Here is a 27,182-nt window from a genome sequence, read left to right as displayed (position 1 = left end):
TGCTTCACATGCAGGTGTGACACAATTATGACTACATAGCTATGAAAAAGGCATTGAAAAATAGTAACATGATGTCTCACAACATTGACTCCACATGTGTCACAAATTGCTACTGATTTCACGCCAGAGCCCATATAATGACCACTGCTTAGTACAGCCAGCATGACTGAACACAAAGGACACTAAGACAGGTATTTTTCCTAAACCATTTTCCAATGCACTCATATACAGAAACTTTAAGTCATAAACACATGTGCAGTCTAATGCAATATACTACAATGTCCCTGCACAAATATTACATTTGTGAGGCTCGAAATGCTTGATTTGTGTTGTTTCAATTGTTTTTTTGGGTGAACGTTAAAAAATGGAAAACAAAGACAAACCATGCACTCTAGGTAACATGTGGGTAAGTGAGCCCAGATGTTGACTCTGTGGTCATTTCTGAGGCTGCAGTTTGTGTTTCTGCTCTAATGGACAACATCATATTATCAGGTGTTCATGTTATTTTGTCCACACCCCTCCTGCATTTTTTACTTTTGATAAAGTTCAGCAATAACCTGTTTTCCAAGTCGCTACTGTGTGAGACTTTGTGTGAGACATGAGGTTGGCTGCATGTACGAGCAAAGACAAACAGCCTGTTGTCAAAATAACAGAAATCCAGAGACAAGTCAATATAATATTGGATTTCTCCCTCTTCCTGGCAGGAGGTACTCTTCATCTTCAACAGCAGAGAGGATGTGAGAGGTAGTGGTTTCATTTAATGTCTAGTTAGTGTATTCTTTTCATCTCTGGGTTACAGAGTGTGCTAGAGGCCAAACACAGAAGGCCCACTGTTGGAGAACAGCTACATGATGACAGACCCACCAAGAATGTTGCCCTGACCGCCATATGTAATACAGCACCCGAGTTCCCTTATTAAGGAGTGAAATTATTTCCACCAAAGTGGTTGGTGGTGCTGACAGCTCAGATTAATGCTCTCTGTAAAACAGCCAGAATAACAACTGCTCCTGCACGCATCGTGAAAACCAGTACGTTTGGCTGAGGGAAGCCTGCCAGCTCTACAAATTCATGCATATTTGGGTCTGTGAACATCTGCCAGCGCAAATAATTTATGCTGTTCTCCCAGTTAAGGGGCAATGAATCCCCTCTGAAAAGTTTTCTCCAACTTCTACAGTAAGCCTGCGCCCCCCCTCTGCTCTCCCTGGTGTGAAGTGGTGCAGACACACGCTCCAACCACAGACCGGGCTGAATGAGGAGGATCCTGAGGCGTGTGGGAAAGTCCCAGGCACCACTTCAGTCGACCAAGAGCCAACTGTTTCCTGTCCCTCTTCAGGCCTCAGGGTTAGAGCGCGCTGTCAAGGCCATATCCATAACATCCTCTATGCTGCAGCATGAATGGAGCCTTGCCTTGGGTGGGATCTCCACAGCAGCCCGCCCCAGACACAGAGCAGATATCTGCATGCGCGCCTCACTGTTGGGGCCCTGTAGACATGTTTCTCCACTGGAGCGGTGAATATCTTATGAGCATCGTGGAGGTGGATCAAAACATTTGAGCTCGCTGACACTACGGCACTTCCAAAAGCTCTGTTGTTGTGTTCCAACACAACGGTATCAGGTGATTAAACATCCGAGGGGAGTCGTATTGATATTCAAAACGCCACCATCAACAGATGGCATATTAATCATTAATTGATTCTCTGCCTTTTCTGTTTGATCTACAACACAAAATTCTGGGCTAATTTAGCTCCAGTATGTGTTGCTCAGTGATGATAGCTAGACTATTTATGAGCATAGAGGGAACCTATCATTTTCCTCTAAAATTATAATAAACACACTGGTCTCTGTCCCTGGCGTCAACACACCCCGTTGCACATGAAGCCAGCTCATACTCCATTATATCAGCTTGCAAATTAAATAACAACCGTCAAAATATTTTTGTCATTATACACCTGACGACTAATTATAAAAGAGGACCTGCAAGTAAAAAGAAAGTAGTAATTTAATAAATGAACACTTTGCCCTTTGACTCACATAGTGGAGATGTGTGGGAGGAAAGCCTAGATTAACTCTGCCAAATGTGTAAATGTGTGTATGTGTGTGTGTATCAGGCGAGGCAAAAAGCTGTCAAGAAACTCTCCTCCCCTCCTCATTACTCCTCTCGTCTTCACCCTCTCCTCCCAGTCGAAACCGCTCTCCTCCGCTCCTCCAGCAGACTGGCAGGAGGTCAGCATCAGGCCAATCCCCGGCAGCCCCAGAAGGGAGCTGCTGTCAACAAGCAACATGGATAGTTTGAACACTGAGGGCAACGCTGTGGCATGCCGAGGTCAGGAGGAATCACTCAACCAAGAACTGACCAACAGCACAGTTGGAGGAGATGCAACCGTCATGGTTCAGGCCTCCTAATGAGATATCACCATTACAGTCCTACAAACCTTAAGCATGCTGCTGCCTGTCCTGTTGAGAAATTCATTTAGAAAAAGCATGTTTTTATAAAACTGCTATTATACTGTGAACTTTATTCTATTCATTGACTTTTGATACTAGTTTTCAAGTTGAATCCATAGTGTATCGGCGAGCAGTAGTTTCTTACCTTGTTGGCAATGCAAATACAAGTACATCATACACTCAGTTGCCAGTTTATTAGGTACACATAGTCAAAACAAAAGCAGTCTAATCAACAGTGTTGCAATAAATCTTCCCTTCATGAAAGTTATAATCAGTTTTGTTGAAACTGTTTTACAGAGTTGTTGATTCAACTTTAAGTCTCTAATATTTAGTCTACCTTCGGATATAAATGGAATGAACAATAAAATTTTCATGAATGTAGGCTTTATTGCAGGACTGCTGTATTAGAGTGAATTATCGTAAGCTAGGTGTACCTAATAAACTGGTAACTGAGTGTAGCTTCTACTCCTCTCTGTTCTCAACAGTTTATTTCTCAGCTTAGTCTGCCCTCTGCAGGTTAAAACATGGCAACTGTGTGTCTTGGTTTTAAATCTATTATTGAACAGATTTATTTGTATCATGACATTTGTTTGCATTTAAAAGCTGTATTCAACAAGAGACAAAAGGAAAACTGAGGTGTGTGTAACAACAGTCAAAGGCCATTTATTCCAGTTCATGTTACTGAACTTAGAAACAGAAAAATGTGGGTTTTACCAAAAGCTGTTCACATTGTTCCATCCATAACCTCCGCATCCTCTGGCTTTGCCAAACTGTCTGGCAAACTGTCAAAACATCTGGTCAAAGATCGCACTATCAGAGATTCTCTGTTTGAATATTGTTGCACTGCTTGGAGACATATTTGTATTAGAGTTTCCTCTTCAAACTTTTCCCATTGTTCTAAAGAACCATAGCTAAAAAGGCAATATTACTAGAACGAACTAGAAAGACGGAACACAATTATATGTGAATTAGAAGTTAAACCTAATGACAAATCATTCAAATTTTGTGAAATTCACACCATCATTAAAAGACAATATCTAGTTCTCTGAAAAAAGAAAAACCCTTCTTACACTATCTCTAAATCTGATTCTTTTTCTATTTCTTTGCTTTTTGCCACTTTTATCACCCTACCAATAAAATAAAAAACCACATCTACACAGTAAAACTTACTCATCAGCAGTCCAGATAGTTATTACAATATATAGTGTATATATTGTGTTTGGTCTTGTCCTGCTCTGTCTCTGGATTATAGATCATATAATATAGATAATGCAATATTGTATTTCTATGTTACGTTATGTTGTGTTGTAAAATTATGAATTTAAAAAGAAGAAACTGAAAAACTAAATGAAAAGAGCCTCCTGATGAATTTGGGTGTGCACATGACACTTCCAGAGATACAAGACTTTTCTTTTTTAAACCATGAGGCTGCAAAATCTTGGGAAGGGGATTCATCCCTCTGAAGAGGCAACAAAGGTTAAGTGACACCTCTGCCCTGCATTTATTCTGTGAAAGGGGGGTTTCAGAAATGGCTTATCAGAAAATCTAAATTAACATAGAGACAAATCTACAGCGCAGAGGTGCAATCATACCCAGACACTCAGGAGTGGATCAAAGCTGTGGGGAGACGCGGGGGAATAGCAGATGAAAGAGGTACACATTAAGCTGTTTACTAAGGTGACATGAAAAGGTGTTTTAGCTCAGTGTTCAGCCTAATGAGGGAGAGAGATGGAGGGTTATCTTATTAGATATTCAGAGCTGCCAGTTCACAGCCTTTTACATCCCTGCTCAACATCAAAAGAAAACTCAATTTTCTGGCAAGGTGCCTAATAATACTGAGGTCCCTGTAGATTAAATTAACATTTAACTATTTCATTGACTGGCTAGCTGAGGTGAGGTCTCAACACTTTCTTACCTAGTGGTGTGTATTGTGAGTCTAGGTGGTCATAAGATAAATCTGTTGGGTCTCTAAATAGTTAACATTTGAGGAAAGCAGAAAAAATACAAATATTTTTGCAACAAAAACTCTAAGGTTGAACTATGTGGTTTTCAGTAAAATGTCTCAACAAATATTGGATTGATTGCCATGACATTTGGCTCAACCTTGTGACCAGCAACATATAAAGTTATATGAAGAGTTTTAAAGCTAAATTATTTTATTTATAAATTGCCACAAGTTAACCAAAACTTTGGGAGTCTGGAGGCCTGGCCAAACATAACAAAATGTTGTGGGAGGTCTGTCATGTCCCCCTCATGATGAATTGTAATAACTCCCCTGACTTTTCAACTGCAAAAATTGGATTTGCTCAGTACTTTGGTTTATGACCAAATACCTGCAAAACTAACGACATTCACATTCAGCCTCAGCTGTACTATTAGTTTAGCATTACCAAATGTTGGCATGTTAACATGCTAAACTAAGGTGACCATTTCACCTGCTAAACAGCAGCATGTTAGCATGCAGCCTAACCCTAACCCTAAACCCAAAGACATCCTTGCATTAAAAAATATAAAGAAACATGATTCTGTACAATGTAAAAACTCAAGTGAAGTGCAAGTACATCAAAACTGTACTTAAGTACAGTACCTGAGTAAATGTACTTGGTTACTTTCTACCACTGCTCTGGATTGTGGTCCTGTTTCAGCTGAGGGCTCATCACACACACACACACACACACACACACACACACACACACACACACACACACACACACACACACACACACACACACACACACACAATAAACCCGGTGTGTAAATTGAGTAAAGGCCCCAACATGCTCTGAAGCCCCCACAATTTCTTAGTCTCCCTCTGAGTCGAGATCCTGTGCACACAACCGCTACTACACCGCATGGCAAACAGATGGATCAAACAGTCTTTCTCCTTTATTTGGACTTCTCTCTGTTATTGGAAAGAATTTCAGTACGAATTACCAAATCTGGCTGCCTTTCAGGAAAACAAATGGACACAGATGTAGTTTTCCATTTTACAGGCTGTTTATGTCTTGCAAATTCCTTCTCCAGAAGAGCGGGCTATGTTCTTTCATGTTTTAATGGCTCAGAGTGACCGCAGCCCTTTGTGGCGAATGCACTTTTCCAATACTAATGACATACAGTCACACAAGGCTCTGGCAGCAGTGTGCTACTGAGGCTGCGTGCCCACTGTGTAATTAGTCTACCACTAAGTCCTAGTCTGGGGAAACATTCACAACCACATTAAACACTGACGGTTTTTCACCTCAGAGAGCCCAAAGCAGATGGATACGCTCTGGAGGAATCATATAGAGCACAAATGGCTTTCATCAGTCAGCTAAACTGATAACATTTGTTGTCTAATAGGAGGGGGTTCTCAGCGGTCCCTGCAGGAGTTTGTCTTGAGTTTACGGTCTGAAGGATTGGATGACAATCTTTTTATTGGAGCGACTGTCTCCTGCTCCTGTTACAAGAAAAAAAAGATCTGTGGAAAGAAAATCAAAAGGAGCCAACAGTGTCAGTGACAACACTGATAAATCCTCACAGAGACACCACCGTACACTGTGAACCACAGGACTCAAATGTGTAACTGGGAGATGAAGACTGTGAGGCTTCATGGTTGTTCTGTGCAACACTGTCATCTGGTGGCTCTCACACAGCATTACACCAAATCAAACTTTTTTTTTTTTCTCAGTGTTTCAAATTGTGAGTTCTTCTACTTAAAGCAGATATAAATTATATTTTTATAACATCAATGTATGAAATGACAATGTGAAAGCAATGTGAATTAGTGAGCTTTAGAAGTGCTGGTAGGTGGATATTATTTCCTTTTGGACAGAGAAGCTAGCTGTTTCCCCCTGTTTGATGTTTTTGTGCTAAGCTAAGAGTCTGCTGACTGTAGCTTTATATGTACAAACGTGAGCATGATCAATCTTCTTATCTAACTCTCCAGTCCAAAATGTATCATTTTACTTTAGTAGAAGAAAAGTAGTAAGCCACAAAATGCACTTGAATACCTTGAAATTGTACACAGTACTTGAGTGAATGTACTTTCCAGTTTACACCAATGCATAAAAGAGTAAAAACCTATCTGCTCTAATATGTAAAACAGAACCACACATAGATGCTAAAATATTCTGTTAAATCCTGTCTATGATCATCTCCAAAGGGCAATGAACTCAAGACATTTCTGATCCCTGATCCAAGTGGTTCCTGGAGACTTGTCTAAAGTGTGTCTTTTGGTTGGCGGACCAGAACAGACACATGTGGAGGAAAACCTGCTGAAACCATCACTCAGACTTGAGCCAGCCTCATTAGCCGTAGCTGTATCATGCATATGTCTCTCTCATCTTTGGGGTAATGACAGCATTAAGGCTCAGTGTCACCAGGGTCACATGAAAGCCCTCACACCACAGGAAGGCCTCTTGGTGACCCTGCCTCTCACGCCGAGTGTAAAGTGTTAATCGCAGCAGTAAAGGCAGCCAAGAAAGGAGCAGGCACTGAGGTGTCTCCCTGAACGGATCTGCAGAGGAGTCCTGTGAGCGCGTCAGTCTTTCTGATGGGCTGTTAAAAGCCATCAGGGCGCTGTGATCTGAGAGCACGCTCCGATGAAAACGCATATGGTCCCGGTTAAGGATGGGGGAAATTGGATTAAAGAAATTCTTCTTGAAACAGTCTGAATTGTTCTTGCCATAACAACTGGGAGCAGCTGACATCGACGAAACCACAAATCAGTCTGAAGCTAATATTTAGCTTCTCTTTTTCATGTCAAGTAAGTCACAACAGTGGAAACAAAGCCAGCTGGAGGGGATTCTGCTGAACACATTTTGGTGCAGAGAGGTGAGAGGAGGAAGGGGCTCTGGTCTGGTTTCAATAGCCTGTTACATTTCTTTCCTCAACAAAATACCCTGACTGCACCACATGCTTTCCATCACCGGGATGTTATTCCACCACTGGCAGGAGGAGACCCTGGTTGGATGAATCCACATCACCAGAGCAGGAAAAACATCTCAGCCAATATAAGAGAAAAAAGCTCACAGGTGTCTATGTAACCCCAGAGCTCGATCACATTCACCACCTTGCTTGAAATTATTTTTCAAGTGGAGTAATAAAAGCTTTGAGGCAGAACTACAGCACAGGCCCAGGAACGTTTCTTCTAAGTGTTTAAATTAAGACCACATGTCCAGTTCTTGGTAAGTAAGTCATAACTTATATTTCATTTTCTTTTTCAAAAAGGAGGGAATCTTGGCTGCAGTCACTAAGCCACAATTAGTAGAAATAAAGCAGGCTGCAGGCCGTGTGTGTGGCTTCAACTCAAACACCTCAGGTTAAATAAACGAACAGAGGGCAGACATGAGCAGACGATTTTAGATTAATCAAGAACGTGTTAATCGCAGCAGAGCTATGACGGAGTGGATAGTAAGAAAAAGCTGTTCAACTAAAACAACTATTAAAACAGTGATTTGAAATTATATGTTAATGCTTAAGGTCTCAATCAATCAATAGGCTTTGCTTTGTCTGTGACTTAGACCAAACTAATGACTTCAGACAGAGGTCTAAATTCATGTGTTGCACAAAGCTGTCTAGTTCTCTCAACTATCTGAAGTAGAGCCAATTTGCTATGAATTCTGGGCAACCTAACGCTTTTTTCAAACAAAAAAATATGGCTGACTGTCAAGTCAAACCTCTCAGCTCCAGCCTTCCCCCATCCTTTTGTTATGTTTGGCCAGGCCTCCAGGATCCCATAGTTTTGTTATAATGGCAAGTTTTGTAAATAAAATTATTTTTCTTTAAAACTAATCCTCAGATATGGCATCCTCTGTGAGCCAAATGTTTTTTTTTTTTTTGTTGCTGTGGCCATAATGCATAAAATCCTAAAGAGCCCCCCAGATATGTATTAAAAAATATATACAAATAGTCTGCTTAGAACAATAGTGTGTCTGATATGTTTTTTCTGCATTTCACATTAAAATCCCTAAAGAGGAACCTACTTCTTCTAGCTCATTATATAAAATCTATGAATATGCAAATATTGTTAATTTCTAAAGTTTTCCTGCTGGACACAAGATGTCTCCTACTTCACTGTAAAGTCCATTCTTAGTGGATGTGCACTGGTGGCTTCAAGTTTCTACATCACACTCGTATGAGTTGCAAATTGGACAAACTATTCAAACTATTTGTGATGTCACAAATCATGCTCGTAGGCCCACAGAGAGACGTCCCACTTTCAGCAGATGTATGTGAAAACATCTCTCTAGTCTCTGCACAGTGAAGCTCAAACATTCGACCGTAGGAACAAGCGGAAAAACATAGTTTTGAGTGGAGGGGGACTTTGATGCAGTGCAGAGCTGAGATGGTTTGGCTTCTTGATGTGGCAGAGCCGTCAGTACCTCTCCTATTGATGTCCTCACTGCTGTATATCTTCAACAGGTTACTGCTCTGTCTCAAACCTTTTCCCCGTCTCATTACTCAAGCTATGTGTTCCTCTTCTTTTGTCATGTGGTACCACCGGGCAGCAGGTGTCTCTGATTGTTAATAGTTAGTTTAGTGACATCACGTAATTTAGAGCAACGCTCCACCCAACTTCAACCTGGGGGCTAATCAACCACCTGTGTGGGTGTGCAGGGCCTTTAAACATAAACACCATCTGATGATCTGTTTCCTACTAATACTCAGGTCTTACACTGTGATGATGAATATAAATGTGCATCACTAACGTTGAGTATTTTAACACCAGTTTGTATGTGCATTAGAATCAGTGTGACTACTGATCAGGACACATTTTCAGAAGACAACAGCAGATGGAGACAGCAAAGAGGTATTTTCACTCACCTATGTTCACCCGCGCAGGTGTTTTCACTTTGCCTCATCAGACCTCCTCTGTGACTGTGTGTAACTGTGGTGTTTGATTGACACACACACACCTATAATCAATTTCAATTTAAGCAGAAGTCTAATATTTTTTTTAATAATACCTGCGTGGACCTTTATATATATGAGTATAATAAATATACACTGATAACAGGATAATCAAGTGCTATTCTTCTTTTCCTTCCTTTCAAACTATTTTTGCACTTGCTGCGGCCAACTTTAAGGAACAGTGACAGTTAAAACTTTTGGTAAGTGTTGGGAAAGGGACAAAAATGTGGTTTAATTTATTATTGGATTCTAATGATATAGTCACTTACATTGAACTATTACTGTTGTACACATCTGTCCAATTATGAGTACATTTAAATAATTTAATTGGCATTCATTACATTTTGCGATTTTATCATTTATCCAATTTCCAAAAGGTTTAAAGACTGAATGACTGTTGAATATTTATCAAATCATCAGATTTTAAGCATTTAATTGGGCTTTCAATATTGAATGAGCATTTATAGAAATATTGCAACATTTTTTAACATAATTTGACATTTTAACTATTTGCTTTTTTTTCAGTTATCCTTGTTATTCATTTTCAATTTAGAGCTAATGCAAAAGCAATGGTGCAGTAAACGGTTAATGGTTCAAACTGATATCAGTTCTTTGAATGAAATTACCACTTATTGTTCATGAACTCAAGTCTCTGAAGATACTAACCAAACATGGCTCCTCTCTGAAACATCTGGCCAAAGACAAAATGTACTCTTGTCTAAATCCACCTCGGTACATTTTCATAAACAGGAGATTTGAGCATTTAAGCCAAGAAAACAAGCTGGGACAACCTACTGACGTCAGTAACAGTAACAAGCAATATCACTCCGCTGTGAATGAAGAGAAGGACAATCAATTTGACCTTAAACTGGCTTCTAAATAAAGACGGACCAACAACTTGAGAATGAAATACTTTTATTAGAAAATGATGACAGCCTACAAGACAAATTTAGCCAGCATCTGAACCAAAAGAAAATTAAAACATGATGAAATTCCTTTTCAAAAAGATGTTGGTAAACACCGGACAAAACAAGTATCATAGAAACTAAAAAGTGGTACTGAAAAACATACCAATACAGGAAGAGCGTACTCAGCAGCTTTCCACATGAAAGAAAATGAATTTGTCCAGGGATTAGTGTGACATCCTGCTCTGATTCTTCTTTAATAAATCAACAGATCTCGCACAATCTGTTCTCCAAAGGCTGTTTTGTGAAATCACATCCTTTCGACAGGTAAGAATGTCGTCTCCGAACTTCAATGCACAAAGGCTTCAGATCCTAAAACAAAAAACCTTAAACTGCCTTGCGGTGGTACTCTGGAGGGGCAACTTCATAGTCACTTGCATTGAAGAGCGATGCAGAGTTCTTTACAAGATACCTGGAAAGGAACAACATTTTACTCATTTCTGCTGCAGATGAATCAATATGAGCCTTATTAACAGTTTTGTGAATACCCACTTGAGGAAATCTTGTAGATAACTGAGCAGCAGTGCAAGGCTCTTCTCATCCAGGGGAGTGTACGCCAGCATAGCCCCAATTCTGACTTTGAAAACCAAACAAAAACAGATTTTACACACCACATGACTTCTAACCCCTGTATTCATTTATAATAACTTCAGTATTTCCACTTCACTGATCCCCACAAGGAGGTGATCCAAGTGTTTCAAACAGCACAAAACACAGGTCATGGTGGATGAAACAGATGAATACCGATCTGTACAAAATGTACTTAAAAGAAACAGGCTGCACTCTTAAGTCTTAATATCTAATTCTAGTTGACATGGCTTTGGTTTATTTATGTACACAAGGCTGATATAATAGCAGGTAATGAAGGGGTTATGATGGCTATAAATGCACAGATTTTCTGTTTTAAATGTTTACAACAAAATTGTGAGTTATTCTCTTGGAAGCCAGAATTCATTTCCAAATATTATTTGATTCTTTTTTAAGGTTTTTGAAGTGATAATGAGAGAAAAGACAGATATTTGTGTGGCAGAAAAAGTCTGCAGATTTGGTGTTTTATGTCAACACATTTTAGGGTGCATTTCTTCTTCTTACTACAGCCCGACCTATTTTTGAGTATTGATATTTTAGATTTCTTTAAATCTGATAATGATACAGAGAGCCAAAGTATCAGAATCAGAATCAGAAATATTTTATTGATCCCAGGGGAGAAATTGTACTAACCTGATCTTCCAGGTCCTGTTTCAGAAGTAAGAAAATCTCAGTCAAAATCTTTTGTAACTATACTAATAATTAAAAAGCCTTTCTCAACAGTATGTTGTATGGCTTCAAACACCAAACTATTTTGTAGTTGCTGTGATATCTTCTCTAGTAGGTTAGCTGTAAGTATCTGTGTAGATTTGTAAAATAGAATAATCCACATTTTGTACAGCCCTGAAGTTGTAGCCATTTTCTCCTGTTGTTCTGTATCCAGGGAGTCAGGTTTATTAACTGTCTAGTAACTTGTTTCAGAGGGTTTGTCAGCACTTTTGAGGAGAAAAGTTTGTAGTTTTAGCCTTGTTTCACCCTGAACTTTATTGCTGCAGTCTGTTGTCACAAATTCACCTTGTTGGTAGGAATAAATTATTTCACTTTAATTACAATCCAGTGTTCAGACTCAGAGTTTTGAGGGCCGGGAGGGGAACAACCTTTTAACGTTCATGTTGCCCTCCTACCCCCCTAGACGAGGGCAGATGTTTTATGCCTCATTGCATTACAAACACTACAGCAGAGTAATGTGCAGGTGTTCTTACCAAAGAGTCTGAGTAGGTGGGGAGCGCCGTAGATCTGAGACATAGATGTATCTGGGTGGTTGGCCAGGATGTCTGCGTACTGCGGCCTCTCAAATTTGTAAAGAAGTTGTGTTCCCAGCATGACATTGAAATATTCCCGGACACCAGCGACCACCTCGTTTACAGCAAACTCCCTGAGCAGTGGAGGAAAAACGAATTATATATACAGTATATGACAGAGCTTTGAAATGGATAAACAAGCATGTCATGTTTTTGTACAACAGCTGAAGTGTGTGTGTGTGTGTGTGACAAGTAACAATGAGCATTTTTACTTGCTGTCAGAGTTTCCTCTTGATTTCTTGTAGTTTGCATAATCTTCAAGGACTCCATCAACATTCTTTTTGGAAGGTAAGTGGAAAAGCTGAAGGCATAAAACAAAAAGGACAAAAGAAACGTGGATAAATACCTTACAGATGTTATTGTGTAAATACATGTGAGAATATAAATAAAATAAAATGCTGTGAAGGTTAAACTTAAATTTTAAAGTCACTGGTTACTAACCTGTTTTTGCCTTGTAATCAGGTCCCAGTCATCCACAAGCCATGGTTTCAGCTCCTCAGGGATTTTTACTTTAACCTCCACTCGATTTATGAAAGTCTCCTCCTGAACAGACAGGAAAAGATTTAAGAAGGAAGCCGTGAGAGGAATGTTATTATCATAATGTTCCTCATCAATTAGCAAATTAAAGTAACCACCAACTAGAAAAATCATTGCGAGAAGCAATTTAGTAGATTTATGAACTTACGCTTTCAACTGTTGGGTCAACACGTGCCCTCTTCTTTCGTGGAGGATGAGTTGGATCTCCTCCTGAACTTGTCCCTTCTCCTGCACCAGGAGCTGCAGAGACGGAAACATACGTAACTTATTTAATTCATAAATGAAATAAATGCCAAAGTTATTGTGACACCCTACTATAACTAATTATGCTTGTTATTTCCTGACAATTTACAGCTTCTATTGTAATGATGATGGAAACACACTGAATTATATTTTGGAGCGTTTCAGCTAATGCACTTACGCTTTTGTTTGTTCTTTTTGGTTTTCCTACAAAAGAAAAGAAAAATGACAGGTGTTAAAATAATAATAAACAAACATTAACAGGTATAACGCCTCTTTAACAGTTTGGCAAGAGACATCGCAGCAGGTGACAAGTGGAATAACTAACTCACACATCATTTTTCTGCGGTGCAGCAGGTATCTTCTTATTCGGCGCAGCTCCCCTCATTCTTCCTTCTACATAATGGTCTCTGAATTAAGAAGACAAAACAAGTTCAATTACTTAATACATCCTTCATATTAAAGTCAGTCTGTTTTCAGGAGATTTCAGCACATAGACAGCAGTGGATTTATTATGCTACATATTTCTGCAAACCTCATCTGTATTTTTTTTTTGTTTCTGTAGAGCCAACACGATGTTCTGTGTTCCAGTGTGTTGTAAAACATTAGGTCTTCTTTTCTGAATTTCATATATTATCTATCATGTTCACCACGTTCTACTAGAATTAGAGGATGACTGTATATTTTCTTAATTTGCTCTCTGTGGACCTTGGTCATAAAAGAAAACACATTATAGTGGCATTTGTAAACACTAACATTAGCTGTAAAGATAAAAAAAAGAGAGAATGGACTTACTGATTGGCCCTCTGAAGCTCTTTCTGTTTCTGCAGGTTACTGTCCACATACTTAAGCACTCTGCTTTCAGGAACCCATTCGTCCCAGCTGGAATATAAAACATCAAGAAAAGAAATCAAGCACTTGGGAAATCTTTACTGTGCAAATCTTAAAGACTTGATTTATTTGAACTATATTGAACTTACTTCTTATTCCACCCACTGTAATGAATAAAGTATTTGATTTGTTTGTCCTTGATGTTTATCTTTACACACTGCAAAGAGAAACATAATTCATGGTCAAAAATACTTATATGAAGGGACTCAGAGGAGGATCACATGATCAGAGAAACCAGCTAACTAAGGCAGCCTACCTTAGCTTCGTAGAGCAATGGCCCATGAAAACACAGCACTCTTTCACCTGAACAGAGTGTTGGTCAATTAAAAACAGCATGAGAGAAGTACAACAAAATGAAAGTTTAAAGCTGACTAAACTACTTGCACACACACAAACATGCTGAAGGTCCATGATGAGGCTTATGATAGGCCGAAGAATTATTACACCTTAAATTTAAATTCTTGTACATCTCCTAAACCAGCAACCAACACTGATCTCTTACTGATGGCCGAGAACAATAATAATAATTACATCTAAGTTTATAATTACATTTCATTTAATTAAGGGTAGGACTGAGACCAACACTTTGATTATTTTCATTATTGAATCACCTGTTGAATATTTCCCAAGTCTGATCATTTAGCCTTTAAATCCCAGAGATGTTCGATTTACAATTATGTAAGACAGAAAAGCAGAAAATCCTCCTATATGAGAAGCTGCTTCAATACTGATAATTTGTGTAATTAGTGTAATTTCCCCCCTGGGATCAATAAAGTATTTCTGATTCTGATCAAGATCTGTTAATTAATTTCTGTCAAATGATCAATCCATAATCAATTCATTGACTAACCATTTCTACCCTAATAAAGAGAATTACTTCGTGACTTGGGTTTGAGAACTTTTACATTTAATTAATTTAATTCTAGAAAGTTTCAAATGAGACAGTCCTAATTATTATATTAAAACATTAAATTATTACGTTGAGATATTGTGTACCATTTTAAATAAGTAACTTGGTACTAACTTGTACTGACTTTTGATGGGACTTTTCTTCTACACTTTTAAAATGAATGAATTCAATGATTAACCGATGCATATATGATATATCTTACAATTCCTTCCTGAAACACTGTACGATTTTTTTTTTTACTTGAGAAAAGTTGATTGGCCTCACCAACAAAGACCACTGAAGTACTTTCAACACACAATGCACTTGACACATCTGATACAATATGACAACAGCAGTTAGCCATACAGTAGGCCAGCTAGAACCCGGCTAACAGTTCGCAGTGAGAACAGAGAGGTGGGCGGTGAAATCAATAAGAAGCTAACACTGCATGAATGAAGCTACTGCCTTTAGCTACTAACGACACCTCTGAAATTCAAACCACAGACTTTGCCGCTATGCTACTGCTAACGTTACACTTTGTTGTAAAGAAAAATGTTGAATATGTAACTAACGTGACTAACAAAAAAGACCAAAACCTGTTTTGTGCAACAACAATGAAGGCTAACAACGCTAGCTGTTCGGCGGCGGTAGTGTTGTTTCGATCCTAAAGCTAGCTAACATTGTGGACCTTTCCGGCGGCTCCGGCATTGACCGACACCATATATGTATCAGAAATGAAAACAGACAGCTTGTTACCTTCTTGAAATTTAGGTTTCGGGTCCTGTTTTGGCGCCATTCACGGATTAAACTATCAAAATATGGGAAAAATCGCTAGCTCCCATTCCAGTCTGAAACGGCGCCGCTATCTAAAAACGTCATAATCAACGGGGTGACGCATTAATCCCGCGACCAAAGAAGCGCTTCAAAATGAAAAGCCGAGCGCTAAATAACGTGGTGTGAAAATAACCGGCTTTTTGAATATTGTTCTCATTTACCTATTTACCTTATGTGTTGAAAGTCTTACTTCAGTTGTTGCTTTCTGGATCTTTAATCAGTGGTTTGTTTTAGAAAAGTAATTTCCTGGCTAAACACAAGTCGTGAAACCAAGTTGGACCAAGTGTGTTAATTGAGGTCATCCGATGAATTCAAATTAGTTTAGTATGTAGTTAAGAAAATACTGAGTTTCAGTCCTGATTCCCCCAGCGCAACTCTACCTCTCTAGAAAAATATTATTACTAAACAAAACGTGTAAAATGTTTTTTGTGTAAAATGCAAATTTGACATTTAACTTTTGTTGTTTCTACAAATTCTGTCTCCCTACATGATGGGCTAAAAGTTGAGTGTATCAAACCTCAATTCATTGCCAGGAATATTGTACAGAAATGCTTTATCACTTTAGCCTATTTTCCTAATATAAGTAATTACAGATTATGGTGCACTTGGTCCTGTAAAATAGCTTTAACCTTCTTAGCTGTCAGATGCATCATCATTATCATCATCAGAAGAGCAACCATTAGACCTAACAGCACCAAGCAGCGCCCCCAACACACACACACACACACACTGCAAACCCAGCACAGTGTTTCACATAGACCCTACAGCTTACGCATTAAATATCATTTATCTGTGTAGACCTTTCTCATGACGGGCATTTTTACTTGTAAAACAATGATGGCTGCATTCCATTTGGATGTGCCAGGGATGGGCTCAAATATTGTGCATATTGGTTTGGCTCATCAACACACTTCAAATGGAACTGAGCCATCATTAATGATAAAGTAATGTCTGACATCTTGGCATAATGGCAGTCGATACATTTTCAGTGTCAAAGATTTAAGCAGTTTAAAATGGGCCAAAAATGTTCTACAAGTTTATGATTTTAATTAAACAACAGATTGGTATTGCCAGGTACTCTGAGTTGAGGTATCAGAATCACGAAATAAGTGTTTGTTTTTCCACAAATTTAGAATCTGTATACAGCAGGTCAAAGTTTTCACTTCTCCAGTGAAACATCCCAACATCTACTGGATGGACACAGACATTCATGGTTCACAGAGCATGTTTCCTACTGACTTTGATGATCTCCTGACTTTTCCTGTTGTTCTACCAAGAGGTTGAACTATTGGATTGTTATGAAATTTAGTTCAGACATTCATGAAGTACAGAGCTGCGAGCATGGCTGTACACCTTTAGTCTTGTTTAAAAGATTTGCTGCCAATATATTTACTGAGCAGGACATTTTACAGTTGAAAAACAAACTTGTCAATGCCCTCTGGTGGACAAACTATATATGACACCATTTCTAAGCTACCTCTATTGGCATTTCCCTACAGCAATTTCTTGTTACTTAATGGCCTACACATACACAGATGATGATATATGCATATGCTGTATTAAAGTGTTTAAAACGCATGATTAAGTTTAGGATTTAGGAAACGACAAACTAAATTTTAACTAATAATCTTCCTGCATACTGTAACAGAACACATACACCTGAATCAGGACTGTCCTCAGAGCAACTACAAAGATGCACTTTCCTATATCTGTTTAATTCTTACAAATATCAAACAGCACAGTAGACCTTGTAGCGGTTCAAAATGATCAAAGCCTCTATTGAGTTATTGACATCATCTGATAGTAAAACAGACAGAGAAACAGAAAATGTTACAATGCATGTCAAGCAACAATGACATCTTTAAATAGCATTAATCATATAATTACAAAAGAAATATCACATACAGTGACAGCAATGCATATCCACAAATCAAACAAATGCTGAAAATATATATGATAATAAATAATCCTAATTGTAAGCACAAGTCAAGAGAAATAAAGGGAGAGGAGGCGTCCATAATAACTTCAATGGTTTTAACTTCTCGGCCGAAATGCATTTTGTGATACACTCAAAGACTAAGCTATCACAGTTAACTTATAGGCTGTTGCCTATAATACACTTAACATAAAAGGCTATGCATCCTGTGGCCTCACTAAGGGACAGCATAGCACTCAAACATATGAGCTTTCAGGTAACTCGCAGAGACATGCAAAGCTGAAAACTACTCTTGAAGTGTTTACTGCAACTGTGAACGCTTCACTGCTCCACACGGCCTTTAAGTAAAAAAGCAAGTGCTAAAAATCAAACAAGAAGACATCATGAAATGTCATTAATACACTTGCACTAATTTAACGTTTTTTAAGCCTTTCAATTAAATAATTATGTCAAGTAGACCAGAAACTAGCCTCGTCTTGAAAGTGAAACAGAAATGTGTCAATGTCAACTGGCCACTGTAGTTTTCTATGTATATTTTTAAGTGTAATATGCAAAATAAAACATGTACTTTAGAGGAAAAATACAGAATATTGCAAATCTTAGATGTGTATAAATGTCCAATTGTGTCATGTGACAACAGACGGCTGCTTACTGGACACACTGAAAAAGCCTGGTCTTACAATACTGACTTACTCCCAATTTATATGTATCTTAGGTACAGTCTGAACTATACAATATTGTTCATGTTTGATTTGACTGAAACAGGCGAAAAGAGCGCAGAGTTGTGACAACAGAAGGATCTAGCGTTTGCTTTTGCAAATCTAGTGGCAACAGTTCCTAGAGGCATAAGGAATGCTTCTTTAAAAAACAGCATACATCCAACATAACTTATATCATAAATAATTCCTTAAAAATAATATGACCACAGCATGAATGTCTTACAGAAAAATCTACAGTGATGGCAAAAATGGCCAGATCTTTCTGCTGTCAAAACATTTTTGACAGAAGTTGTGTCATTTAGAAAATAAAGAAAGTGTTACACATTTTCCTGTTTTGCTGTGACTTGCCTTTTGTACATCTATAACAATGCCCATTTTCTTTATATTCTAAATATCATGTTCCATAAGGTGTCACCTCATTGGGTTCTGTGCACATATCATACTGAAATAATGCCATTGACATGGAATATCGAAACAAAACTGTAAAAACCAGGTACAAAAGGTACAATATAATCAAAGGACCACATGAAGAGGTGTGAAAAAGTCTTCAGTATTCACAGAAAAATATCAACTGAAGTAATTCACCGGACAAGAAGTGTCCTAAGTTTATATACACGATAAGTAAAATTGAAAATAGATTTTCCTCTCTGTACATAGCACTGTATTCTTTCATCTTCCTCTTCCTTATTTACAAAGAACTCCTGTTCTCAGGGTCTCACTTGTCTTTCAGTTCTGTGTAGATCTAGTCAAGAGAGATAACGTCAGATATGGAGCCATATATGGCTGCAGCCGCTGCAGCTTCCACTGAGGACCTCGACAATCCTGAGATGGTGTGGCTGTCCCTGTCTCTGTCTCGCTCTCTGTCTTTGTCGCGGTCCCGCAGACTGCTAGAAGACACCAAACTGCTGGTGCTGCCACTGTTGCTGCCTCCGTTCGCTGCCAGCGTGCTGCTTCCGGGGGTCCCCGGCTGCTCCCGTAACATCTGTGACGAGCCGTAGGGCAGGAAACGGTTGAGGAGCAGGTCATGGTCCTCTGAGGCCGACGCTGACGCAGCTGCTGCGGCAGCCATCACCATGTTGTAATGCTAACAGGACAGAAAAGAATGATCATTAACACAACAACCAAACATAAACAAACTGCAGGATGACGCTGGCAAAGGTCAGATGTTAATATAAATATACCTGATTGTCGCCTTGGAGGAAGGAGAAGAAATTTAGATCTGTAAGTAAGAAAAGGAAGAAAACACAGTCCATTTACTTCATTCTGGATTTACACTACCAATATTTACATTTACAAACGGATTTAACAAGCAATAAACATCTGTGTTCAAAGACAGGTTTGTTTTTGTCAAGTCTGTCTAAATACAAAACTTGCACGACTTATGTACACAGAGAGAATGGTGGGTTCCTGTAATCATTCCTCAATCCATCAGTCCGTACTGGCTGTGAAGTGACCCCTTCCTGACGTGACTACCCTGTAAAACAGAGGTTTTCAAACCCAGTTCCCCAGTAAACACTGAGGAAAAATTTATTTTGTGCTACAAAGACTGTAACTTTTAATTTGATTCAACTAACTCAGATGGCTGAAGCATCATATTAGCTTCAGCTGAACTTTTGTTTCTCATTTCTTACAGTGTAGTTGCAGAGACATATTGCTTAACAACCAGTATGGACAGAACGAATGATTACAGTGATCAGTAACTTTTTCCACATACATATGTGCATGTGATTATTGCATTAAGACAGACTTAACAAAAATCTAAATCTGTCCTTTAATGCAAGTGGCAGGTCTACCTTGCAGGTCACTCGTTGTGTGATAATAGTGGCGATAGTCCTGGATAAGAGGAGGAGGGGGAGGAATGTAGCTGGTCTCCACAGGGGGCATGCTGGGAGCTCTGGTCACAGGTGAGGTCTGGCTGTGTAGGTTCAGTACTCTGAGAGGAAACAACGCCACATCAGGTTAGTGACAAACAGAAGCAACACGACAGAGCTGAGCACAAAGATCCTAAAAATACATTTGTTCGCGGTGATCTCACTTCCCGTTTGTGGTTTGGAGACTCACCCCTTGTTTGGAGGTGGAGAGACAGGTGACAGCGAGGGACAGACCCTTTTTGGAGGCGGCTCATCATCCAGCTCATCCTCTGAGGAGCTATCCAGTGTCAGGTCAATCACATCGACCTTCCTGCTGTTGTCATTAGATGATCCCCGTTTCTGCTCGTGCGGATCTGTCCGAGACGAATCTACAAAGAAACAGCTGACTTGCACCGTGCTCACAGGTCACAATGAAGAGTACACTTAAAGAATCTGAAACAGGCGAGCTACATACCGCTGTCCACACCATTGTACGAAGCAGACACCTCCTGCACCTCTTTCTTTGACCTCATGGGGGCCCAGTTTCCATCTTCTTTGAACTGGATTTCATCACAGTCAGAACAGCTATTCAAGATTTCCATGAACAACCTGTGAAAGCAGCATGACATTTCAATGCAGCTCGGCAACTCTGCAACCACAATTACATAAGCTTTAGTACTTCATCACCCCTAAAGATAAGATGAGATAATCCTTTAATAATCCCTCAGCGGGGAAATTTGCATTGTTACAGCACCATACAGGATAGTGCAATAACAAGAGAAAACTAAATGTTAGAAACACAGTATTATTGGCACAAGTTGCAATTCCTATCCGGGCATTCAGACCAAACAGCTCTTGGTGTTGCTTTGGGAGGGGTTGCAGGTACAAATAAGAAGATGAAATACGACACCGGAAGGTCAAGTTAAGCAATAGATCCATGCGTTTGAAAGCGCAGTGCTTTATAACACCATGAAGGATTTTCTCCCAAAGGTTTTCTCAGCAATATCTTATCCTCCTTCTTAAAAGTCACGGTAAATTGCATAATTATCCAGTTAGAAAGTAGTATGCCAGGAATATGTGACATCACATTGTGTTGAAGCAGGTTTGACTTTAATGGCCGAACAACCCTGTGTAATATTGCCGGAGCCCTCTCGTCAGCACACATTTCAGCTTTACGGCAGACACAATGAATACCTGCAGTTTGTTTCATACCTTACATGCTGAAAACAAAACCATCATAGTGGACTCATAATATACTGCCGAGCACCGGAAGAAGCAGTGCTGTTCTCACCCGTCAATAATGAGGTGCTCATATGGTGCCTTCTTGTCACAGACAGGACACACCCAGGTCGGCTTCTTCTCATTCATTTGGATATAAAGTGTAGCATCGAAGCACTGAAGGTGAGAGCACGTCATCGCTCTGCAAGGGATTGTCAGCCTCATCTTCCCCAGCTTTAACACAAAACAAAATAAATGTCACTTCTCACTACTACATTAAATACCGCACCAGTAAATTGTATAATAACAGAATATTGTAGGTCAAAGCCGCTGTGTTCTAATGAAATATACAGTACATGGAGAAGTACTTTTTGTCTCTCTGCACAATAAAATACAGTTGCAGGCTACTAGGTATACTTCTCTAACTACAATAACACAGGCTTTTTTTTTTTATTAAGCAGTATAGTGGAGTATTTACAGGACACAGGAGGGACACTCGTAGACTGGTGGTGGCGATTTCACTCTCTGGATCAGCTGTTAATTTCTCTTTGACTGTAAGAAAGAAAAAGCAAAACACAAAGATTAAATACAAGAATTACGACTGTTAAATCAACGTGTGAAACTCCCTCAGAATTAATCCTTGATTTATACACATAGAATACAACGATGTAAAGAGAAACGTTACATTGAGATTAAATGTACACCTCCACATACTTTGGTAAAACCAATGAAAAAACTGCAGTGGAACAACAAATGGTCCTTTTCAAAAGAACGAAATAGAATATAGTTCCTCTTTTAGGTCCTAAGTTTAGTTCCTGGGACTTCAAAGTTGCTGTAACAACGTGGTCAAAAAGGCCAATAGTCACAATATGAAAGAAGTCAATTCATGTGATAGTCTTTTCCATTTCTCAACACATTTTCTATGTCTTTACTACAAAATCAACTTACTCAGAGCTCTTGAGTGGTCGGGGTTCCTGATTCCTTTAGCCCGTAGTCTTTGCAACAACACTGCGGACGACTGCTGTCGTACCAAATAAACAGCCATGGAAAAACTCTGACAAAACAAAGACAAAAAATGAGCAAAACAAGTCACATTGGGGTGACCCTTTACAGCATCACCTTCAAATGACTATGAGGCTTGATTCATATAGCTTTGCCTCGATCTTCTTACCCTCCCAATTTCTGAAGTCCATGAAACCACGATTGTGTTGGGGACTGTGGTGGACAGTCGGACAAGAGATGTTATGTTGATGGGGCGACTGGGCCTTTTTGGTTCAACTCCATTTTTGGTTGGAGGAAGATATCCCTGCAGACAAAACATGAAACATCAGTGACTCTGATTCTCAGTAACTGGTGGTGATGAGACAAACTGACAACAAACTGTCTGGACTCACCGGGAGATTACAGGGTTTTCCATTCACCTTGACACACAGATTAGGGGGGAAATGATCCTCCTGGGGACAGCTTGTCTCCGATAAACAAAATCTGAAAATGAAGACAATAAATTACAGAAGAGGTAAGCTTAAATGTTGAGGGGAAAATGACAAAAGCAATTTGTTTCTGTTAAGTTGCCACTTTCACAAAAAGGTTGTCTTGGTTTCTTATTTTACCATTTCAGTTGTGTCAAGTACAGCCATCTCCATCTATGATATAGGAGAGCACTTCTTAAAGGATGGCATTCATCCATACAGTGAATATTTAACTGCAACTAAGAAAAAACGTAATTTCTTTTATGTCATGAAGCATTCTTTCTCAAGTAAAACAATGGCAACAAAGTGTGCCTGTGTGGTTTTATGTAAGGTTTTCCATGAGGTAATGGATGCACTTGCATGCCTGTAAGCTATCAAAAAACTATACCACTGGAATTGAACTGCAAACAAATGTTTAAGCATATTAGTGAAAATGACGCCATTGCTTTGAATAAAGGTTTTGCCATTACTGCACTTTGCCTGAAGTGTCCAGTAAAATGTGTCCACATTTTTTATTGCTTATTTTTAAAACTGGCTCAAGTTCATTGTGAATAATGGAGCGCGTGTATCCAGGAGACATCCTTTGTTCCACAATTCAGAACCTGCTCATGTTGTAATTCATCTTGATTCGTATCTTTATCATTTATCATCAAAGACTGAAATAACAAGAACGATACAAGTGACATGGCTATTTCTGGTTGCTTCAAAACTGAGAGAAGCTAAACACAGACCGACTATTCACTTAACTCAGTAAACTTCCTGACTAAAAGAGAAAGTTTTTATTCTCTGAAGAAAAGTATGACAGACATACCTTAACTGGACTTGAACCGCAAAGTCACATTTGGTCCCAGATATGTCCCTGAAGAATTAAAAGAGACGTCAGTTCAGGCTGGTCAAAACAGTTTAACAGACAATTAATAACAACTCAGTTTGCTCTGAATGCTGGCTGTGTCAGATAACACCTGTTTTCTAAATCATGTAAACAGTGAATTGAAAAATGCTTTGGTAGTTACAATGCTGTCACAGTATTCTTTCTTCTTCCCTCTCATCTCTCTGACAGCTGAAGACCATGTGCACATAGAGCTTTCTCACTTACATGGAGCTGCTGATCTGTTGAACTTGCTGTGGTGTTAATGCGAAGGCATAACATGCTTCCTGGAACCGTTGACTGTTGTCTGAGGCTACGAAGAAGAAACCAGGACCAGAACATGACGGTTAGAGGGGAAAACCTACAGAAATCAACTCATACTGAACTTTTACCAAGCATGGCTTCAATAGTCATGGTTCAGATATATGTGGTCACAATGCTCTATCAGTATGTACATGAGGGAGAAGTGTTATTACTACACACAAAGCTAAGCAGGAAGTGGTGGACTCACCCAGGCTGGTTGGCTTAATAAGTTCATCCAGCACATCGTAGAATGGCAATCTCTGGAGTTTGACATCAGGGTGTACAGGGTGCAGAGCGGAGGGGAGGTGAGGCAGACTTAGCTCATGCTTAGGCCCGAGTAAAGACACAGGAAGCAGAGGCGACGGGGAACCGTGACTGTCAAATCCCAACTGGGCGAGGCCAGCAGGCAGGCTGGAGGCAGAATGAACAGGCAGAGCCAGGTCCACTGGCGAAACCATTTTGGTTGGGAAGCGCCGCCTATAGAGCTCTTTGATCTTCATCTGCACTGCAGGACTGCAACCAGCTTTGAGTAGGTGGAGAGCTTTGGTCAAAAGTTCGTGTTTGCGCCCGTGCTTATTCCGTCCTGCATAACCCAACAACACTTGGAGCTCCGAAACTCGAAGGCTCATTACCATTTGCTGGTGAAAAATGAAGAGTGGAAAAAATGGTCTATTACACCCTGGAAAACACATTTTCATATTCTGATAGAAAGGAACAGGTTTTCTTTTCTCATTTTGACTACAGACTTCAGATCATTTAAAACATTAATACTAAAGCATGCCTGATTCATTTCTTTAAAATCAATTCTTCACTGACGTCCACACCCATAACATTTTCATTTCTGAGATATGAAAAAAAAATTCTTTGGCCTTTGTCTGGCTAGTATCTCAATAAAAGACCAACATTAAGAGCTTCATCATACCATATATTTAACAAACACAGCCACTCTGAGATGACTTTGGCACACAGCCCTTTGGCTAGAAGCAGAGCGTTTCTTACTTTTTGAATCCATAAAGCATTACTATATGCTGCAAGTGATAACACAGGGTGTGGAAACAATAACACAAGTATCAGTACAAATAATAATGGAATTTAATAGGTCAGAGACAGTTTCAGAGAGGTGTTACTTTAACACATTTTTGAGAATGTTTGGGATGTTGTATTAGACTGCATTGTACTTTAAGATTGTCCTGTTATTTTGTTGTAGGAGATTGTCAAAATAACAGAAACATCTTACAACATAATACTAATCTGTTGACACAGACTGTTTTACAGTGTAATGCAGTCAAGTATAACACCACAAACCCTATAAACTACCATAGAATTGAATCAACACCTCTGTGACAAGATTAAATGAAAACAATAACATTTGCACGTAGTGAAACAAAGGTACTGTTTCTTGGAAGGCCACTGTATTATGTTACTCATGTTCTATATCCACCCTATGTATAGTAATGTCTTGTGAATAACTGTGTTCAAAAGGTGCAATGTGATGTAAAACTTTCATTAACTGTAAACATGCTGATGACGCTTGAAATATGGGATGTTAAATAAACTGTGGTGACGCATAACACCAGTTATAAGTCGTACATATACTACATTATAACCAACAGATGAGCCTAACTTGGATGAGTGTATGTTAAATGCCTTTATACTGTACACTCTGATGTGTTCACTGTACAGAAATAATACGGAGGAGTGACAACAGTGCAGAGACTATTTTAAGAAGGGAGCAGATCAAAACGTTTCACAATCATATCGTGGCTGTTTTCAGTCAATTAATAAGTATTACAAACATTCAGACAGTAGAAAGAGGAAGGAGACAGCGTAGATTTAGCTTAAACTAGCTAACAGCGCCTGTATGATGCTTGTGTAATCTGACTGAAACAAAACTTAAAACAAAATACTAATTTCAGTATTTACTTTACCTCGTGTGTTTGATCGCCAGCATGAGTTACATTACAGCTAACCAGACTGTTGATAGTCACTGTATTTCGTGGACTAACGTTAGCATCACATCTAATCAGAAATAACGCTAATGGAAGCTAAACTGCGATTGCCTTCCAGGGAATAGACAGAGCCCGTTTTTTAACAGACACTGAGGTCCGCCCGGTGAACTACTGATAATGTCAAGTGGCTAACATTACAGTGCCATTGGAATCAAAATGTTGACATGAATGTCGTGTTCATATTTTACTAAAAGCGATATCTGGCCTTATCTGCAGGTGAGCCGCACAGCAGAGGCAGCCTAACGGAACGTCGGCAACAATAACAAAGCTAATGCTAGCGAGCTAGCCAGCCAGCTAACAGTTTGTCTGGTCTCTACTGCCCTGCTATAATATGTATTATATGCTTTGATAACAACACTCATCGGGTCTCTACTGTCAAGTAACAATGGTCCTGGGATTTGAAATTCAAATCTCACTGCGTGAAACGTCTATTTGTCAAGCTAATGTAGGGGTTCGCTTTACCTTCAGTTCCGCACTCTCCGCCATCTTGTTACATTAGGTGCGCAAGCGCAACAGCCATCCTCAAGGGACAGAGCCAATTCAAAATAGCGTGTCGCTTCCTCGCAGCAGACAGCAGGGGGCGCTGCCGCAATAGAGATAACTACAGATGGGACGTCGAGGGAAGGCTATATTTATATTATGCCTACCACTGAAATCCCACTTCATTTGTTTGAGGGATATTGTTCTGCTTGTGCAAAAATACACAAAATAATAGGGCTGGTTGGATAAGCTGGACATGTAAAAGAACGTTTCTTCCTTTTTATTTATATTTTATATAGGGCTGCAACGATTAATCAATGATTTGATCAGTTGATTGACAGAAAATGAATGGTTAACCATTTTAAAAATCAATCAATCGTTGAAGTCATTTACAAAGCACAAATAGCAAACACTTGCTGGTTCCTTAAATGTGAGGATTTGCTGTTTTTCTCTGTTTTATATCACTGAATATTAGATAAAGGCTATTTGCGTTTTGGATTGTTGGACCGGCAAAAAATACAATTTGAAGATGTCACCTTGGACTGTTTCCCACAATTATACATTCCTTAGTCCAAACAATCAATCGATTAATCAAACAAATATTCGACAGTCCAAATAATCATTAGTTGCATTTTTTCGTATTGTGCTGCCTATAGGAAACTTAAATGAATATGTTTTCTCATGGATATCTTCCTTGTTCTAATCCAACATATCCTCAGTAACATCACCTCACATAAATTCCAAGGCAG

The 27,182-nt window shown here is 39.2% G+C and overlaps 2 protein-coding genes across 2 annotated transcripts; both read right to left on the bottom strand.

Annotated features, from left to right (window-relative positions):
- Nucleotides 1-10,289: 10,289 nt before the first annotated feature.
- morf4l1 (mortality factor 4 like 1) lies at nucleotides 10,290-15,604 on the bottom strand. The gene is made up of 12 exons (XM_070907508.1): nucleotides 15,504-15,604; nucleotides 14,115-14,161; nucleotides 13,948-14,015; nucleotides 13,763-13,849; nucleotides 13,300-13,377; nucleotides 13,149-13,174; nucleotides 12,876-12,967; nucleotides 12,632-12,733; nucleotides 12,403-12,491; nucleotides 12,092-12,264; nucleotides 10,794-10,878; nucleotides 10,290-10,713 (listed from the first exon to the last, which is right to left on the bottom strand). Exons 1-12 carry the CDS (start codon nucleotides 15,541-15,543, stop codon nucleotides 10,629-10,631), a joined length of 972 nt encoding a protein of 323 aa, XP_070763609.1. The 5' UTR covers nucleotides 15,544-15,604; the 3' UTR covers nucleotides 10,290-10,628.
- Nucleotides 15,605-17,262: 1,658 nt separating this feature from the next.
- pias1b (protein inhibitor of activated STAT, 1b) lies at nucleotides 17,263-26,454 on the bottom strand. The gene is made up of 14 exons (XM_070906853.1): nucleotides 26,416-26,454; nucleotides 24,153-24,582; nucleotides 23,870-23,954; nucleotides 23,585-23,632; nucleotides 22,699-22,789; nucleotides 22,476-22,610; nucleotides 22,253-22,358; nucleotides 21,783-21,856; nucleotides 21,378-21,538; nucleotides 20,562-20,695; nucleotides 20,298-20,475; nucleotides 20,030-20,169; nucleotides 19,418-19,455; nucleotides 17,263-19,320 (listed from the first exon to the last, which is right to left on the bottom strand). The coding sequence occupies exons 1-14, from the start codon at nucleotides 26,437-26,439 to the stop codon at nucleotides 18,979-18,981; spliced, it is 1,986 nt and encodes a 661-aa protein (XP_070762954.1). The 5' UTR covers nucleotides 26,440-26,454; the 3' UTR covers nucleotides 17,263-18,978.
- Nucleotides 26,455-27,182: the final 728 nt, after the last annotated feature.

Source organism: Enoplosus armatus, chromosome 6 (genome assembly GCF_043641665.1).
Source record: "Enoplosus armatus isolate fEnoArm2 chromosome 6, fEnoArm2.hap1, whole genome shotgun sequence".
NCBI classification, from domain to species: Eukaryota; Metazoa; Chordata; class Actinopteri; order Centrarchiformes; family Enoplosidae; genus Enoplosus; species Enoplosus armatus.
The sequence above is the reverse complement of the archived record's forward strand: the minus strand, read 5'-3'. Positions and strand labels throughout refer to the sequence as shown.